The sequence below is a fragment of the Aspergillus bombycis genome (genome assembly GCF_001792695.1).
Source record: "Aspergillus bombycis strain NRRL26010 chromosome Unknown contig00174, whole genome shotgun sequence".
Taxonomy (NCBI): domain Eukaryota; kingdom Fungi; phylum Ascomycota; class Eurotiomycetes; order Eurotiales; family Aspergillaceae; genus Aspergillus; species Aspergillus bombycis.
This window is the reverse complement of record NW_019170176.1, coordinates 1-17,083: the sequence shown is the minus strand read 5'-3', so window position 1 is coordinate 17,083 and position 17,083 is coordinate 1. Positions and strand designations below refer to the sequence as shown.

General features: G+C 48.7%; 7 protein-coding genes across 7 annotated transcripts; 3 read left to right on the top strand and 4 right to left on the bottom strand.

Annotated features, from left to right (window-relative positions):
• Positions 1-51: 51 nt before the first annotated feature.
• Positions 52-1,207, top strand: ABOM_011154 (DUF1295 domain protein; the record flags this gene model as incomplete). Its single annotated transcript, XM_022538282.1, has 2 exons — positions 52-423; positions 476-1,207. The coding sequence occupies 2 exons, from the start codon at positions 52-54 to the stop codon at positions 1,205-1,207; spliced, it is 1,104 nt and encodes a 367-aa protein (XP_022383551.1).
• A 636-nt stretch (positions 1,208-1,843) lies between these two features.
• ABOM_011153 (ATP-dependent metallopeptidase FtsH/Yme1/Tma family protein) lies at positions 1,844-4,528 on the bottom strand (the record flags this gene model as incomplete). The annotated part of the gene is made up of 2 exons (XM_022538281.1): positions 1,844-2,631; positions 2,692-4,528. 2 exons carry the CDS (start codon positions 4,526-4,528, stop codon positions 1,844-1,846), a joined length of 2,625 nt encoding a protein of 874 aa, XP_022383552.1.
• Positions 4,529-5,431: 903 nt separating this feature from the next.
• Positions 5,432-8,477, bottom strand: atrR (transcription factor atrR; the record flags this gene model as incomplete). Its single annotated transcript, XM_022538280.1, has 7 exons — positions 5,432-6,164; positions 6,218-6,781; positions 6,852-7,027; positions 7,081-7,577; positions 7,637-8,016; positions 8,079-8,206; positions 8,271-8,477. 7 exons carry the CDS (start codon positions 8,475-8,477, stop codon positions 5,432-5,434), a joined length of 2,685 nt encoding a protein of 894 aa, XP_022383553.1.
• A 1,452-nt stretch (positions 8,478-9,929) lies between these two features.
• On the bottom strand, positions 9,930-10,435 carry pam18 (putative mitochondrial DnaJ chaperone (Tim14); the record flags this gene model as incomplete). Its single annotated transcript, XM_022538279.1, has 4 exons — positions 9,930-10,068; positions 10,128-10,181; positions 10,239-10,312; positions 10,385-10,435. 4 exons carry the CDS (start codon positions 10,433-10,435, stop codon positions 9,930-9,932), a joined length of 318 nt encoding a protein of 105 aa, XP_022383554.1.
• Positions 10,436-10,752: 317 nt separating this feature from the next.
• On the top strand, positions 10,753-11,512 carry ABOM_011150 (ribosomal eL24 family protein; the record flags this gene model as incomplete). The annotated part of the gene is made up of 4 exons (XM_022538278.1): positions 10,753-10,757; positions 10,845-10,871; positions 10,926-10,994; positions 11,047-11,512. The coding sequence occupies 4 exons, from the start codon at positions 10,753-10,755 to the stop codon at positions 11,510-11,512; spliced, it is 567 nt and encodes a 188-aa protein (XP_022383555.1).
• Positions 11,513-12,107: 595 nt separating this feature from the next.
• On the top strand, positions 12,108-13,166 carry ABOM_011149 (uncharacterized protein; the record flags this gene model as incomplete). Its single annotated transcript, XM_022538277.1, has 1 exon — positions 12,108-13,166. The coding sequence occupies one exon, from the start codon at positions 12,108-12,110 to the stop codon at positions 13,164-13,166; it is 1,059 nt and encodes a 352-aa protein (XP_022383560.1).
• Positions 13,167-14,255: 1,089 nt separating this feature from the next.
• Positions 14,256-15,922, bottom strand: ABOM_011148 (putative C2H2 finger domain protein; the record flags this gene model as incomplete). The annotated part of the gene is made up of 3 exons (XM_022538276.1): positions 14,256-15,090; positions 15,299-15,810; positions 15,908-15,922. The coding sequence occupies 3 exons, from the start codon at positions 15,920-15,922 to the stop codon at positions 14,256-14,258; spliced, it is 1,362 nt and encodes a 453-aa protein (XP_022383559.1).
• Between the last annotated feature and the right edge of the window lie 1,161 nt (positions 15,923-17,083).

Below are 17,083 nucleotides of genomic sequence, written 5' to 3'. Positions count from 1 at the left end.
TGGCCTTGGTTTGCGATAATCCTTCACCAACAATAGATCAAGCTTGCGAAAATGGCGTTGCCACTCCCTGAGGTCCAGTCCGCCGTGGACTGCACCTCATTCGATCACACTGTGTTACCATTTCTTTCGCAACTGATTACTCTCCCCGAAAGGCTTCAGGTTGCTGCGGTAGCGAAGGATGTGGACAGTTTGAAAGAAATCTATCTCTCCACCAACCCTTTCATTACAGCGCTGGGCTTAAGTCTAGCCCTGTCTGTATTCTTCTTTCTCTTCTCAGAGATCAACCGAAACTACTCCCAAGTGGATCGTTTCTGGCCTTTTCTGCCGGCTATATACAATGTACATTTCGCCCTTTGGGCACGCATGTCTGATCTGCGCACTCAACATCTGGACACGATCGCTGCTATCACTATTCTCTGGAGTGTAAGACAATCATTGCGCTAGCTTCTCAATTCCAAATACTAATTGCGCGCAGGTCCGCCTGGCATTCAACTACTGGCGCAAAGGGGGCTACAAGATCGGCTCGGAAGACTACCGTTGGGCGATTGTGCGCTCGAAGATTAATAACGGATTCGTTTTCTTCATTTTCAACATCGTTTTCATCTCCCTGATCCAGTCCCTGCTGCTGTTGCTCCTTGCGGCGCCCACGTACAACTTCCTCCTTCTGTCGCGCCTACCTGGCGGAAAGACCTTTGAGGTCCCCGACCTGGTATTCTCTCGCGTCGCCTTCTTCTTCATTATCATCGAATACTTCGCCGATCAGCAGCAGTGGCACTTCCACTGCGCCAAGCATGAATACCAGAAGACGGCGCGCATCCCTGATCAGTACAAGAGTCAGTTTACCCCCGAGGACCTGGAGCGCGGCTTCACTGTCAGCGGCCTGTGGTCTCTGTCTCGCCACCCCAACTTCCTCGCCGAGCAGGCTATCTGGCTGACCTTGTACTTGTGGAACTGCTACCGCACCGAGTCGTATGTCCAGTGGACTGGAGTTGGCGTCCTGGTTCTCCTCATGATCTTCCAGGGAAGCACTCGTCTCACCGAGTCCATCAGCTCTAGCAAGTACTCTGAATACAGCGAGTACCAGGCTCGTGTTGGACGGTTCATTCCCCGCTTCTCCGCGAAGCCCAAGTACAAGGGCAAGGCCAAGAAGGCTAAGAAGACTGAAAAGGTCGAGCAGTCGGGAGAAGAGGCCAAGAAGCACCAATGAGGAGGTGCAAAGGCCAAAGAAGCGGGTTGTGTTGTGTCGATTCTATATATCGGTTATATGATACCAATGGTTTGTTCGGTCTGGGGTTTCCGGTTACATGTTGTATATTAAAACCTATGTTGGCGTTATTCTGTCGAGGTTTTGCAAAGTAGGCTAAAGCCAAATACATTCTAAACATATTATACAAATTTTAGTACTATGCAAGTTCAAGCATTAACCAGGATATGCATAGAACTATCAAGCATCTACAAAACTATCCGCATAACACCGGTCTACCAGCAACGAGCATGAGGTGGAGTATAAGAAAGATGAGTCAAATGAACTACCTACTATACAGTACAGTACACCGGATGCTTCTTATAAGAGGGAGAACGTGGAAGCGACAAAGGTAGGGTAAGAGGGGAAGGAAAAGAGGAAATGGAGCGAGATATGAAGAGATCCTAGTATTTATGGCGGTGTTGAAGGAGGAAGGTAAGGAAGAGGAAGAACGAACATAGGGATTAAAAAGGAGGAAAAGGAACAAGGAAAGGAGATGCTTCCGTAACAAGATAAATACAAAACCCAAATTGATATATGTCCCCTCATCAACCGTAAAGTTTCCTGTGTCTAGATAAGGAATTCAACAACCGCATTTGTCTATGGTGGGGATGGCGTTTGGTCTCTTCCGTCTTTGCTTTCAGTTACTTCACTTGACTGGGTGGGTTCGGGAGGTGCGATAGTGGCTCCTTTGGCGCCGTCGAAGTACTTGGCGAACTCGCCAGATTCGGGCCAGGGCCTGGGTCCGAGGAGTCGGATGAGGTCGTCACGGCTGAGGACTTCCTTGGCCAGAAGCTCCTCAGCGACGATGCCGACTTCTTTCTTCCTCTCGGTCAGAAGGGTGCGGCATTGTTGGTATGCCTCGGCGACAATCCGACGGACTTCCGTGTCAATATCCTTGGCTGTTTCCTCGGAGAAAGGCTTGTGGAACTGGTTGGGATCCTCCTCGTAGTAGATGTACTTCAGCTTAGGTGACATGCCGAATTTCGTAACCATGGCGGTTGCCATACGAGTAACCTTGTTGAAATCGTCGCTAGCTCCGCTGGTGACGGTATCAAAGTGCAGCTCCTCACTGACACGGCCTCCCAGAGTCATAGCCATACGGTCCATGAGCTGGTTGACATTCATCAAGTAAGTGTCACCTCCGGCTGGGAGATACTGAGCGTAACCCAGAGCGCCTTGCCCACGGGGAATGATAGAAACCTTCAGGAGCGGGTCAGCCCAGCGGAAATACCAGCCACAAATAGCGTGTCCGGCTTCGTGATACGCCACTGTGCGCTTCTCTTCCGGCGAGAGCACAAGGGACTTCTTCTCCAGACCACCAATGACACGTTCGATCGCCTGCTCGAAGTGCTTCATCGTGACATGGTCCGCGTTTACACGAGCCGCTGCAGAGGTGGGTTAGTAAAAATTCAAGACGTAACAATTACAAGGAGGCAGCTACTTACCGACTAGTGCAGCCTCATTCACACAATTGGCGATGTCGGCACCAGCGAAGCCGGGGGTCAAAGCAGCGAGTCTACCGGTGAGGTACTCCATATCCTCGCTGGTAACAATCTTCTTCAGGTGGACGCGGAAAATCTGCTTACGGCCATCCATGGTAGGACGGTCGATAGCGATATGCCGGTCAAAACGTCCAGGCCGCATCAGAGCCTTATCCAGAACATCGGGTCTGTTTGTACCAGCCAAGACAACCACTTGGTCTGAGGTGTTGAAACCGTCCATTTCAGTAAGAATCTGGTTCAGTGTGCTCTCACGCTCGTCATTTCCACCACCAAAGCTTTGCTTTGCTCTCGATTTACCGATGGCATCGATCTCGTCAATGAAGATAATGCAAGGCGTGTTCTTACGAGCATTGGCAAAGAGGTCACGGACACGGGAAGGTCCAACACCAACGAACATCTCAACGAACTCTGAACCACTTACGCTAAAGAACGGAACGCCAGATTCACCGGCCGTTGCCTTGGCGAGCAATGTCTTACCTGTACCAGGAGGTCCAGAAAGAATGGCACCGCGAGGAATTTTAGCACCAAGTTTCTGGAACTTTTCGGGATGCTGAAGGAAGCTGACAAATTCCATAATTTCAACCTTAGCCTCGTCCATTCCAGCAACATCAGAGAACTTGATCTTAATATCAGTCTCGTGGTTGAAACGCTTGGCACGGCTCTTTCCAATACCAAAGATGCCACTTTGGCCACCGGCACCGCCAGCAGCACGTCTCGACAACCAGAAAACTGAACCAATGAGGAGGAAGGTAGGAGCAAAGGACAGGAGGGTGGCACCCCATGACACTTCTTCCGTATACGAAACGGGAATACGTTCGGAGCCAGGGATACCCAGTTCATTCTGCGCCTCATCCAGTCTCCGCTCGAAACTCTCCACCGATCCGATACTAAAGTAGTAATGGAATAGGGGCTGAGTAGCCGGAGAATCAGGATAAACCCGAGAGACCGCGTCACGGTTCAGTTCAACTCGAACCCGGTTGCCATTGATGACGGTCAGCTTCTCGACTAGACCTTTATCGAAGAAATTCGCTCTGAACTCTTGCCATGTGATATCCTTGCTGTTTTCGCCAGGGAAGAAGCTCCGGTAGACATAGTAAGATAGAAGGGAGGTAACTAGGAACGAGGCGGGGTCGAAACGGAACTCGAAAACTCTCGCATTCGGTGGCGGTTTCCATTCATTCTTTCCTTTCCCTTGTTGTCCTTCTTGTTTCTGACCCTGTCCATCTTCCGAGCTGTTCTGGTCCCGCGTTCTCTTCTCCTCCAACTCGTTCAGTTTGGAGGCGTAGTTTTCCAAATACTTCGCCATGTAACGTGTCAAGTTCACGTAGTCCATTAAAGACGTGGGTTTACCAGATTTGAGGTGCTTCTGGATGAAGTCGCGGACCTCCGGCGGTAATCCTTCACTCATCATAATCGACCGCATGTCGTCCAACATTTGGTGCTGTGACTGGGGCACCTTCGATTTCAGGTGCTGTATAAATTGGTCTACTGACTCTTGCTCTTGCTTGCTGAGCTTCGATTGAGGCTCCTCCGGCTTCTTTCCTTCTCCATCCTTACCACCACCGTTCCCGGGTTGATTCGGCGGTTGGTGTTGACCGTCATTATCGTTCGGGGGCTTCGGAGTCTGGGTAGCATATGTTCTAAGGCGTGGTGTTGTGATAAGGGATGATAGTCTCGATTGTGAGATGTGCGCCGACCGTGGTCCTGCGCGATAGATATAGTCTGCAGCTCTCCTCGAATATCGAGCAAGATTGCCTGGCCGTCGGAGTAAGGTGGCCATGGTCGAGGAAGGTGAGCCCGAAGGCAAGGGTTAGGGGGTGTTTCAATCGAGGTTCAGGGATAATGGCAGACTGCCGGAACCATATAAACCCTCGTGAAGCACTGAATTGGAGGTGGGATAGGGAATGGAAAGCTCTTTGGGGGGAGAGCTGTCTTTCGCCGGTGAGTTACTAAGTTGAGTTCCCGCCGCCTTTTGTCGGACTTTGGGTTTTTTCGAAGTTCCGCCCCCGGTGGCTGAGTCATCGGGTTACGGCCTTACCAAAGCAGCCCGGCGTCCAGAATCCCAGCGAAGGTAATGGACCCTCTCTTTCGTCATAGCTGCTGCCCTTGAATCTATCTAGTATATGCAGAGTAATGGCATTGGCACTTTTACGGAGAATTTGCGGAATAAACTGCACATGGTTTACTCGAACCTTACGTTGTATAGGCAAAATAGCTCGAGAAAGAGTACACCATCTTGACATATAAACATTCCAACATTTTCAAAAAAATATCCGTATCCTTCAATCATACCATTCGAATGCGTACTAAATTTCCATCTAAAAAAGAAGATATACAATATTTAAGACCCGTAACTCTGGAGTGATATACTTATATTATCTTATCACAGAATAACCATTATGTGAATGCTACCTATACTACAGAAGGGGTAACGTAGATCCTCGGCTTCTCGTAGTTCACGTTACCCTTGGCCTCAGGCGCTGGCGGACCTTGCGGTTGTAAGAGTGGAGTAACGAGTGCCCCCATTTTTTAAACGCCGTTAACCCCACCCAAAAAGATATGACTAGATACAATGATACTATAAAATAAGAAAATCCAATCCCCAACTCCACTGATTCCATGCAATGTTAGGGTTCGAGTGTATCTCGTTGTAGAATTCGTCAATCTCTTCATCTCATCATAATCAGGGTCCATTGTTGGGTGTCCCCTCAAAGACCGGGAAGTTGCTAGACATGTCAGCCCAGTCCCATTCGATCGTCATCGGCATCTGCCATAGGTCTTGTGGGACAAAGGGCTGTTGGAAAGACGCCATAGGGGTTTCAGTAGGAGTGCCAAATGGCTGTTGATCACCAAAGCCCACACCGTCCATGTTGTTGGGGCTAAGCATATCTGGGAAATCATGTCCCATACCAGGCATGGTATGCATGCTTTCTTGCATAGATGTGGGAACGCCATTAGTGCCTAGGACATTGTGACCTGGAGCGAAGACCCTTGCAGAATTCGACATATCAGGCCCAGCGTTGCCCAGATTTATCGGATACGAAGCTGATGAGAATGGTGTAGTTGTTGGCGGTGCGCCTGTTGGCCTTTTAGTAGAAGGGGAATGAGCCGAGCTCTCATCAGGTGTCTTTTGCTGCAAATCCTGTGGCTCATCGGGGGCTGCCTTGCGTTTCTTCTTGGAATGTGACTCCTTTTCTGCCTTGTCAAGAACGACTTGGGCTATCCTCTCAAACTCGCCACAGAGGCCAAGCATACGCTTAATGCTCCCATTGGATTCATCAGAGACGAGCGTTGAGAGAAAATTGACAACCACATTCATGAGTTTGACATCAGAACGTGCTCGAGCATCGTTGGGGTTTTGAAGAATATTAGCAAACAAAGTTACCAATGCTGAAACGGGATAATACAGAATTAACCTAGACCTTGTTAGCGTGCGACTGTGAACACTCGAATCATACGGTCGACTCACCAGACACATGCGAAATCACCGTGCGGTATGTATTTGATTAGATTGATAGACGCTCTGGCGGCCGTGACGCAAAGAACGGCAGATAAAAAGACTCTAGGATTTAACGGCCTGGCATTGAGGCCTTGGATTGCATAGTTGGACAGGCGGCTTGTCCAATACCCGTGGTGCACAGACATCCGGTGGATCGTTGTCAAACAGTTATAGTAGGCAAAATGAAGGACGACGACGTGGAGAATCAGGGGTGTGTGGGAAGCTTTGATTTCGTGCTCAGGTCGGAAATCAATAGGAATGCTGTCTTTCCATTCTTCAAGTTCTCTGTCCAAGTCGCCAATAGTATTAAGCAGCTCACCATCGGATTGCTTAGACGCTTTAGCAGAGTATAGCCGTTTATATACTCGGCTCTCAATGGTAGCGAATCGGCACAATGATCTGAACAAGTTGAACTTCCCTTTCCCGTCAGATAGAGGAACATTGCCTATATTATCTGGCGGATCTTCGCTAGGTAAATCCACATTCATATCGTCGTCATCCTGCACCGGAGGGCGACCAGAACGAAGGCAGATACTATGAGTATGTTAGTCATGCAAGGACAAGGGGCCAAAAGTGGGTACAGAGATTCATGATCTCAACATACTCTTTATCAAGAAGATAAGCGATCCAAAACACCCTCTTTCGCTGCTCAACTTCAACTGGGTTTAGTCCGAAACCAGATCCTCGTTTATGGAGGCCGATGCTATGCGACAGCCTGATAGCCGCTGCAACTAAGAAAAAGGAAGGCTGAGGATTTGGAGTTCCTTGTAGGAAGAGTGACTAGACAATTGTTAGGCCAAGTTCCAGTCATCGATAACGTTTGTGATACGTACCATGCCTAGCAATGCTTGGACACTCAAAAGATCTGTATTTCGCATGGTTAATTCGGTCAAGACCCCCATAGCATTTTTCAGGTAGAGCCAAGCTTTCTTATCCTCTTCTTGAGGCACCAAATTACTCATGACTCGTAGTCTGTGCGCGATGGCCAGGACAACATTGATACTAGCCCACCAGCCAGAGCCTTCGTATGGATCCCGAGAGTATTGGCGCTCCACCAAGTGCATGAATGTTGGTTCGTGAAACAACGGGAACATGCAGTTGAAATTCTCGAAGAAATCTCGGAACAGTGACAGCGCCTCCTCCTTCGGGGGTAAGGGTTTAAAGACACGACGAGCAAATATGTCGCTAAAAATCTCTGGTTTCCAGTACATCCACTTGTTGTCATCTACGTATGCTGACGAGATCATGTCCTGAAAAGAGGTATCGCCTGTTTTTTCATTGACCCATTGAATTCCCTTGGGTGAGAATATGGAAAATCCCGAGGATGATCCTGTCATACCATGTTAGCTTGCTTGCGTTATAAGTTTGCCGAACTGAACATGCGCATACCGATATACCGCGTTTCTCCACAATTATTTGTCACAAGGGAGCACATCATGTCTGACAATCCCTCGACTTCTGTCTCGGATTCTTTCGGGGACTCGGGAGAGGTGGCAGCTGTGTGTGGACTGGACTGAGAATCCATCCGTGGCGTCGAATGCCGAGACGCAGTAGTATGCTGGGATTGCGACGCCGCGCTCGAGCCATTGAATTTATTTGTTGGACTTTTCAAGGAGTTCAACCCCGTGTTGCCTAGAGATCGGTCGGCGAGACGCTTCTCCAGAGTTCCAAGGTCTGTTTTCCCATCATCTTCCGATAAGAGACCAGATAGACGTAAAAGCGATTCCATTCTCCCTAACCGATTCTCTAGACCCTCGATATATTTGGCACTAGAAGCGTAAACGGTCAGCGCCCACAAGGAAGAGGTAATACGGTAGATGCGCAAGCATACCCTTTGGGAGGATTTCGCTTCTTCTCCACCTGAGTGAAAACGCAATCCGTCTTATAGTTAATACAGTGGGAGCATTTGGGCATCTTGCCGTCGCATTTGATCTTCTTCTTCCGGCACATGTCGCAGGCCTACACGGGGGAAATCAGCTTCGCTGACATTCAACCACCAATGTCATGGTCAACCACTACTCACCCTCGCAATCCTTCTCCTCTTGGCGTCATTGTTGTCTTCACCCGCCATTCCAGGATCCTCATTATAGGTAGGATTTGAGAGAACATTATTCAGTGGGGAACCGCGCGAACTGTCGTGGTTATAGCCGCCGAAGAGATGGGGCTGTTGGTTCATAAGCATCGGCATATCGAAGCCCATACCATCTGGGCCTTCCCCCATGCCATCCATCGCGGCAGATCAAACGGAATGTGACGCTGCGACGTATTAAAAGCTTGTGAAGTATAGTGTGGAGTTCTAATGTCGGCGGGTATCGTTTCAGGCGTGATAATGATAGGAAGATGCGGGGTCTTTCCGCGAAAACGTCAATGGCGTAAAAGAGCTGTTATCCGTCTTGCCTTCCTTCCCTTGTTCAATATGAAGCTTAGGTGATACACGAAAGAAAGACTAGGGTCATCGGACACTAGCCTTTCTCCAGTGGGGAAGACCTTCAAAAGGACGAAAATAGCTTAAGGTGCTGGGTGCGTTGCGCAAAGTTGAATGGAAAAGAGAATAGCTGACTCAACCTTCCCCAAAGTCTGGCACGTGGCGAATCTTTTTGGTGGACGGAGAAAAAAAAAAGGAAAAAAAAAGGAACGACGTCAACAATTCTATGAAGTAAAGTAACGTTTATGATCAGGCAATTCTTGGGGTGTAGAAATTCAGAAGACCATTTGTCAACCCCCCTAAAGATTGATATCAAGGAAAGAGAGTCATCGCATTCGTACTCGTAAACTACGTTGCTGCCTTCAAGCAGGGTGAACTAATTAACCTTACTAATTCAATAGTAGGGCACCTAAACCTCAACCTTCGCAGACCATTTCCCTTCTTTCAGGTACTAAGATGGGGTTTGCTTCACGCCAAGTGCATCCTTAGTGCGTTGCTCTCCCGTGGCTCGAATACGGATTTGGTACGATGTTAAGACTTCGGGAACTGCTAAGTCCGATCTCCGTTGGACTTGAAACTTAAGCTGATTTTCCCGGCTGTCTTGTCTCCGGAAACGCCGACATCCGGGTGGACTTGGCGTTTTCTTCCTTCTTCTGAAGGTGTCCAAACTCCAAAGTCACAAGACTTCCGACCTCCGGAACTCTTTTGCTTGTTTCGAGTCATAGAATGTCTTTGGCACCACGTGGAACGGCTCACGGAGGTTATTACAACTTCCAGTGATTATCTTTGCATCTCATGCAAATCTTGCTGTGAATAACCTGATAAAGAGACCAGGGCACCGCCAGTGTTCTTTCTGTATATTCACTGGTAAACCCAAGACTCATGCGAGATCTAGCCAGGCCCAGACAGTACAGGCCTTGTTCGATAGCCATGGTCATATTGGACTCTCCTAGCTGCAACACTACAATGCGAAATGAATAACTCTCAATGATAGGCTTCTTTAGTATTTATACAGTAATACATGTAAAGTAATCAGGAGTGGCGATCTCGTCAGGATATATGCAAACACAAGTCTCCGGGAGGAGCATGAAGAAATGTACCTCGTCCTCGAAAATTCCACCAACGCCATGCTATGCACCCAAAAAAGACATTCTCTTTCCTTATACAATGAACGGAAGGCCCACCCTTCCGTTGTCAGAGGATCCGCAAATAACCCCCAACGGTGACCAGGGGCCACGGCCCCTTCCGATCCCACCTTTAAGTATGCTTATCGAGGAATTCCTTGGCTTCATTGATCTTGGTGGCCAGGTACGGGCTGCCACCACGATCGGGGTGGTTAAGAAGCATGAGCTGACGGTGCTTCTTGCGGACCTTGTCCTTGTTCAAGGTACGCTCCCTATTCATTCTGTTAGACTCTATCCAAAGTCGGTACGAGACAACCAGTTCGAAACATACGGAAGTTCCAGGATCAAAGCGGCTTCGCGACGGTTCATCCGGGGTTCAAATCCTCTATACGCCAGTCAGCTATCCACTCTATAGCTCCACTTATACATCGAAGTCACCTACCCCTTGTAGAATGCCTTGCCCACGGCGTTCACACCTCCCCTGTAGCGACGGAAAGCGACAAAGCCTGCGCGGCCCTATACGCAGGTAAAATGCCGGTGTTAGTTTGCCACGCTCTATAGCCGAAGAATCCATATTGACTGGCGTACCAAAAACGCCGCGGTCGCGACACCGAGTCCCATAGCAAGAGTTGAAGCCATCTTCGTTTATAGTCGGTCTTTGAACACACCGAGTCCGGTCAAGGGATGGGCGATATCTGAGTCGAGGTTGAAGTAACACGGGAAAGAAGTGTTCGATGTGACGTTCGTTGGGAGACACGGAAGGCCGTCGAGATAAAAATTCGGAGCGCCGCCGCCGATGCCCGTTTAGGATTAGCGTCTTCTCCGCCACGGTTTTGGAGATCTGCGAAAAGTTTCTGGCGGTACCTGAGGTTGTTATCACCACTGATACCTTCAACCTCCTCCCAGTTATTTTTTTATTTCAAGTTTGAAGGAAGTGGGCAGAGACATCATTCATCATGAGGTAGGTTTGCAGCTTCTACGGTTTTTGCCGTTTCTTACCTGTGTTACTTTGATAATACAAAAAAAAAGTCACTAATCATCTGCGCAGAGTTGAGACCTGCCACTTCTGCAGTCGGTATGCTATAACCCCGCCATCAACCTAGGTACACATTTTTTAACAGCGAAATAGCCCTGTATACCCTAGCAAGGGTATCAGCTTTGTGCGGCTCGATTCGAAAATGTTCCGGTTCTGCAGAAGGTGGGTGGTTCCTATAATCCATATGGAGGAAGAACGCTCTAACTCCTTCCAGCAAATGTCACAAGAACTTTAAGATGAAGCGCCAGCCTCGGAAGTTGAAGTGGACCAAGACCAGCAGAGCTGCCAATGGAAAGGAAATGATTGTCGACTCGTCTCTCGTTCTGTCTCAGTTCGCCAAGAAGAGGAACGCCCCCGTCAAGTACGACCGCAACCTCGTGGCTGCTACCGTCAAGGCTATGGAGAGAGTGGAGGAGATCCGTCAACGCAGAGAGCGCGCTTTCACCAAGCGCAGATTGGCAGGCAAGATCGCTCGGGACCGCAAGCGCGAGGAAGACCGGAGAGTTGTGGCCGAGGGCGAGCACCTTATCCGCAAGGAACTGCGCGACAGAGAAGAAGGAATGCCCTTGGTGCAGGAGGGCAAGCAGAACAAGATCTTCAGCGAGGAGAGGCTCAGACAGAAGAAGAAGACCAGAGTTCTCGTGGATGGCACAACTCAGGAGGAAATGGACGTCGATTAAAGGTTATGCGCTTTCTTTATTTCTTTCAGATACGATGCCCTGGGTTTTACAATGGAGTTAGGTTGTTGTGATATCTGATTTGTTTGCTACTAAAAAGAACTGATTCATGCCTAGCTAGTGAATATTTTTCTACATGGTTTACGGCTTATGCCGATTTTCATACCTTGTATAGACTTTCCTGTTCCTGTCGTCTATAGATCTTTGTCTAAAAGAAACCCACTGGGATGGTGGCATATTCACCGTTTACTGGAGAGCAAAATCTTTATTCACTTTTACTTGCTAGGCTCCTTGCCCATCTTTACATGTTCTTTCTGTTTGTCCCTGGCCCAATGGCTGTTGCTCTGAATGCAGGTTGCGTTTCTCTTTTGTGCAAAGAGCAAAATAAAAGACCGCTTCCCCGAACGGAGTATATATTCTTCTATTTTGATCCTCATTTCCTAGCCTTTTTCCCATTACCACCAACATCTTACACTTGACTTCCATAAAGCTTCTGTATGCATTAACCAGACCAGACTAAAACTAAGGACTGAGAGACCAACATGACGTGAGATGTACCTAATCTGCGTCTGGTAGTTATTACTTACATACTGCAGCAATGTTCGTTCCATTTATCAGTCTCTTCGTCACCTTGACGTTCCTCGGTGCTCGATTCAAATTATCAGGAATGAAGGAACTCACTGACCGCCGCGAGCCTCTCTTTATGCGCATATCAAGCGCCGTATGCATAGCGTCAGAGGCAAATGCAATCCTCGACATTGCACAAGTTACCACATGGGTATACAAGACAACAACTCTTCCCAACGATCTTTGGATCTACAACTTGGACAATCTCTGGTGCCCCATCAGTCGAGCAGACTTGATCATCGAGAGGGGACTCATAGTGATCAACAATACGGAGACATCGCTCATCGATCTTTACCCCATATGCTATGAGGAAGACAAACCCAGCTGGTGGAACGATGTCCACGTCGACCGAAACACTGACGAAAATGCTTCAATGACCGTACCTTCTTTCAAAGAGTTCCTAGGCATCGTCATCGCCATTTCCTGTATATTATTACACAGCTGGACTCGCATCACCTCGTGGGGACGCTCTGCAAAAGGTTCCCGTCTCGGAACGCCTTCCGAGGCATCTGACGGCAGTGATGAGGATACGCCGACCTCTATTCAGATGCATCCTAAAGTGGAGAAAGCGATCTCACGCAATCAACACAGCCGAACATTCGGTGTGCAACCCTCAGACCTCACTATCGCTGCTGAAGACCCGGAAGCCAGCCCTGTCAGCGCTGACAACAACTTCGCACAACCTGCTCCCGAAGCCCGCTGCTTACTAGAGCAACAATGGGCGCTAGATCTGTACCGACCTCAAAACCGTACCCCAGCTCTGATAATCCGTGCTTTGGTCGCCAGTCCAGCTGTACATACTGCTCAACTCGCACCTAGCCAACCAGACTCTCCTGCACCTGCGCAACCTGGACGTAGTAGTGAATCCCGACCTTCCCAACTAGAACAAGACCAACTAGAAAGACCAAACAAGAAACGCAAGAAGAACCGCCCCAGTCAAGGAAAGAGAGAGCGCTGGTCGCAGAAACGTCAAAGGAGGTGGGAATCAAGGGAAAGGGTCAGAGAAGACGCAGAAGAGAGAGTGAGATAAGAGATCGAAGAAGAGGATCCGGAATTTGCGGATACGGCTGAGCAGCCCGAAGCCCCAACCTCTGATTAAAATGTACAGGCAGTTATATATACATCTTCCTATTCACCCTGTTCGTCTCGTGGGTAATTGACGGAGATTAGTCCCGCCCAATCTATGATCTGATCGCCTTCTTTGGTCTTGTGCTTAATATGCGATCGGACGGGGATGCGTGTTGATCGGGCCCATATCTTTAGTGAACCTCCAGATCTCTGAGTCCTTGGCTCGTTTGTTAGCAAAAGTTGGTATGTGGGGATAGTCGGGAAGTAGCTTGGTTCTTGTTGGACGCTCTTGGGACTTCTTAATCTTGCGTGATGTGTTTGGGCAGGCGGTGTGTGCTCTGGGGTGGAATGTATGAATTCACAATGTGTTTTGAGCATAAGCTTTGGCTTTTGGGTTATGCAAGAAAATATAGAATGTTTAGTAGTCTTCTATCTAAATATAAATGATTAGTCTACCAGAAATTATCTGCTTTGTGAACCAGCTTCCCTTCGTTGCTCAGGCGTGACAAGTATAACCCAGTATGATGTATTTAGTATATCCCATTGGGAGTTTGTGTACACAAATAAAAAGGAAACAGTCGACGGACTCATGTGAAGGACTCTGGTCCGGTATATGAGGGCGATGCAAATGCTGTGATACAAATAAAATGATACATGGGTAGTCAGAATGGAGTAATTGAGTGGCAATAGTGGGAATATGAAGGGAGAGAGAGTGAGACACCAATGAAAAGAGAGAAGGCAAAGAATAAAAATAATAAGACCGGGACGGTCCATTCAAATCAATCATGCATACCAGGGCCCCAAGGTCACACGAAGTGCCGACGGGTGATACATTCCCTAGTAACTTGTCATACACGCAAAAAGGGGTTGTTCAAACAGCACAAGTAACCACAGAAAAACCAACGTTCGCAAAATACGCGCGAGCTCGTACATGTCATGAAAAGTTACTGCCGCAGCGCAGCAGCCCAATCGGCTAGAATCCATGGCCGAAGAGAAGTTCGTGAGAATCACACAGAAAGATGATCCAAGAGGGTAGAAGATGAGTGGTTGTTTACTCCTCCATCCGGCCAAAAACGCCATCATCGTCCTCATCAGCCGCAGAGGGCCGGTGCCCAAAATCAACGTCTGCATTGCGACTCTGCCGTGTGGTGCGATCCGCATCGCCCATCTTCACCTCTCGCTCGTCTGACACCTTGTACGACAGGGAAGGGTTATACGAGAGCGAGAGGAAAAGGTTTGGAGTAGAGTTCGGGAAAAGGGCATCTGCCTCCTTGGTTGCCGACTGATCCAAGCTCTGACTCTCGTTACCACTCGCGCTGGCCTGGTCAAGGAAGCGACTTGGCAATGGAGGGACGGGGGGTACACTAGGGGACATTGGCACTGGCCGCGTGCGAGGGGTGTTGAAGGTGCAGAGACCGATGGCTGCAGCGAGGTCAGCCTCGTCGTCTTCGTGCAATTTGGCTTCTGCGGTCGAAGGTCGGGTATCGATACTTGAGTGGCGGTAGTGTGAGAACGCCGGCGAATGCCATGGAGCACTGCCGGTGAAGGAGCTCGAGGGTATGGACTGATACGAGTGGGAGAGGAGGCCCGATGCAGTGCTGACACTGTACCGTTTCTCCATAGTTGGTTCGGGGGACATGTCTTCATCGTCCTCGTCATCCTCATCCATCGGGGGTGGAGTGGTCTCTGCAGAGCTGAGACCATCTCGAAGTTCTGACGAGGCATCAGGGGACGCCGATGATGCTTCCGACTCGGCCTCTGCGCCTTCTGGCGGACCGTCCTGGTTCATATTTACCAAAACTGAGGCTGCCTCGAGCAGCTGGACTTGTTGATGCTTAGAGATCAGAAGTTTCGAGGTAATAGCCCATGCAGGGTCATGTTCCCACCTAAGTACCATAATACGTCAATCGAGTGTGGCCCAGGACGACAGGGGGGTGAAAAGGGATTGGAGAATAAGGGGAATTGAATGACCACGAAGGCGACCTTGCACAGAGCCGACATGGCGCATTTACCCCGGATCGAGCCAGACGGTAGGATGGCATGTTAGGGGAGGATACACACATATGCTTAGACAAGCAACTGCCATGCTTATACCCTTTCCCGCAACGATCGCAGCGAAGTTCCGTCATGGGGCGCTTCCCTTCGCTTTTGATAAGGTGCGATCCCTCGCTGGCCCGACGGTTTCGGTTCTTATTATTGTTGGTGGACTTGCTGGCGGAGTTGTTTCCATCTACGGCCGCGAGGGTTGTCGAGGATGCGTCATTTGAGTTGGTTGGCGAGGCCTTGCGAGCGACCGGCGGCTCATGGCTGGGGCTATTCATGCTCCGTGAGAAATAAGAGCCGAAGCCGGAGGGGGCCCCGACCGAACTAGATTCCAAGCCTTTCCGGCTCCCTCGACGATGCGAAGGCATAGAAACTCCTACTGACTCCCCAACCGAATCCTTCAAGGAGGCAGCGACTGCCGCGGCGGCAGCGTTGGCGGCAGCAGCAGTGGTGACACTTTTACGGCGAGTTACCCGATGATTAGCGTTGACCGCACCGAGCGAGATGGAGTGGGCATGGTGGCGTGGGTTGGACTGAGGTAGAGGGCGAGAAAGAGATAATTCCTGCTCAATGGACGAAACCGTTAGTATTAGCAATTTATTCAAGAGTACTAGTTGGTCCAAAGGAATTAAATGCAGAGTATGGCGGCAAACGCCGTACCTTGAATGAGGCCATGGTGTGAGTACGTGGACTCTCGGGCGATCAATCCCCTGAAGCCCACTTGAAGATAGTATGATCAAAACAGTTGGTTATATTAAGTTGGCGGTGATCCAAAGGGATGAAGAGCGAAGTGGACGTGAAAGGGGGGAGAAATAAAAAAAAAAAAGAAAAAGGCAGAAGAAGAGTTTCGTCTGGCTTGGGGGCGAATTCTAGAATAGTGTGCCGGTACCTAGTAGTGAGGCTGAAGTAAAAAAGCCTAGGGGCAATGGTTGGGCAATTGAGGAGGATTGGTTTAAATGGAAGCGGAAGTTGAAAGAGTGGACAAGAAGAGGTGGAAGAGAGGTATAGCGACAGAGGAGAAGGAATGGGAGGAGAAAAGGAAAAAAAAGTTGACGAAGAGGAGAGAACAAAAAAAAGAGGAGAAAGGAACAAGAGAGCAAGAAGCACGATGGAGGAGAAGTGAATGAATGGATGCACGAGGAATCCGGTACGGTAATGGTGGTACACAACAGACTTCAAGACACACCTTCAAAAGTGTGTTAAGGTAGTAAAGTAAATTAAAATAAAAATGGAAAGGGAAAAAATTAAAAAAAAAAAACAAAAAAATTCCCAAAAAATAACAGCTTCTGCGGGGCCTTTGGGTTCGCTAGTTGACAGAATGGATTCCAAGCAATGCGGGGGTTTGGGCGATCTCCGGTTGGGTTGGCTATTATTCCGGAGATTTTAAAAATAAATCTTTAGAAAAAGAAAAAAATTTGAGAAAAAGACAAGAAATGATTCCATTCATAACTAGTCCCATCAAAGAGAAAATTGTTCAAACCAATTTTTTAAAAGAGCCAAAACGGAAAATCCTTCAGACTGCCAATCATTGCTGTCAGACTGTCAGGGCAGAAATAATTGTTCCTGACTAACTAGCAGGCAAAGAGGGTGATGTGATTTGCTCCACTCGCATCTGGGAATTCAATGTCCAGGCAAGGAAATGGCTCTGGTGATGTTGTCATTCAGTTCCAGGCCCCCATAATAATGGGACTTTGTAGACTTGGAAAAGAAATGGAACTTGCCAGAGCTGAAACGGTAATCTTTTATTCTCAACTGAAAAAAACATCTTTTTCTATTCTTCTCTTTTTTATTCTATTATTTCTCTCTCTCTCTCTCTCTCTCTCTCTCTCTCTCTAG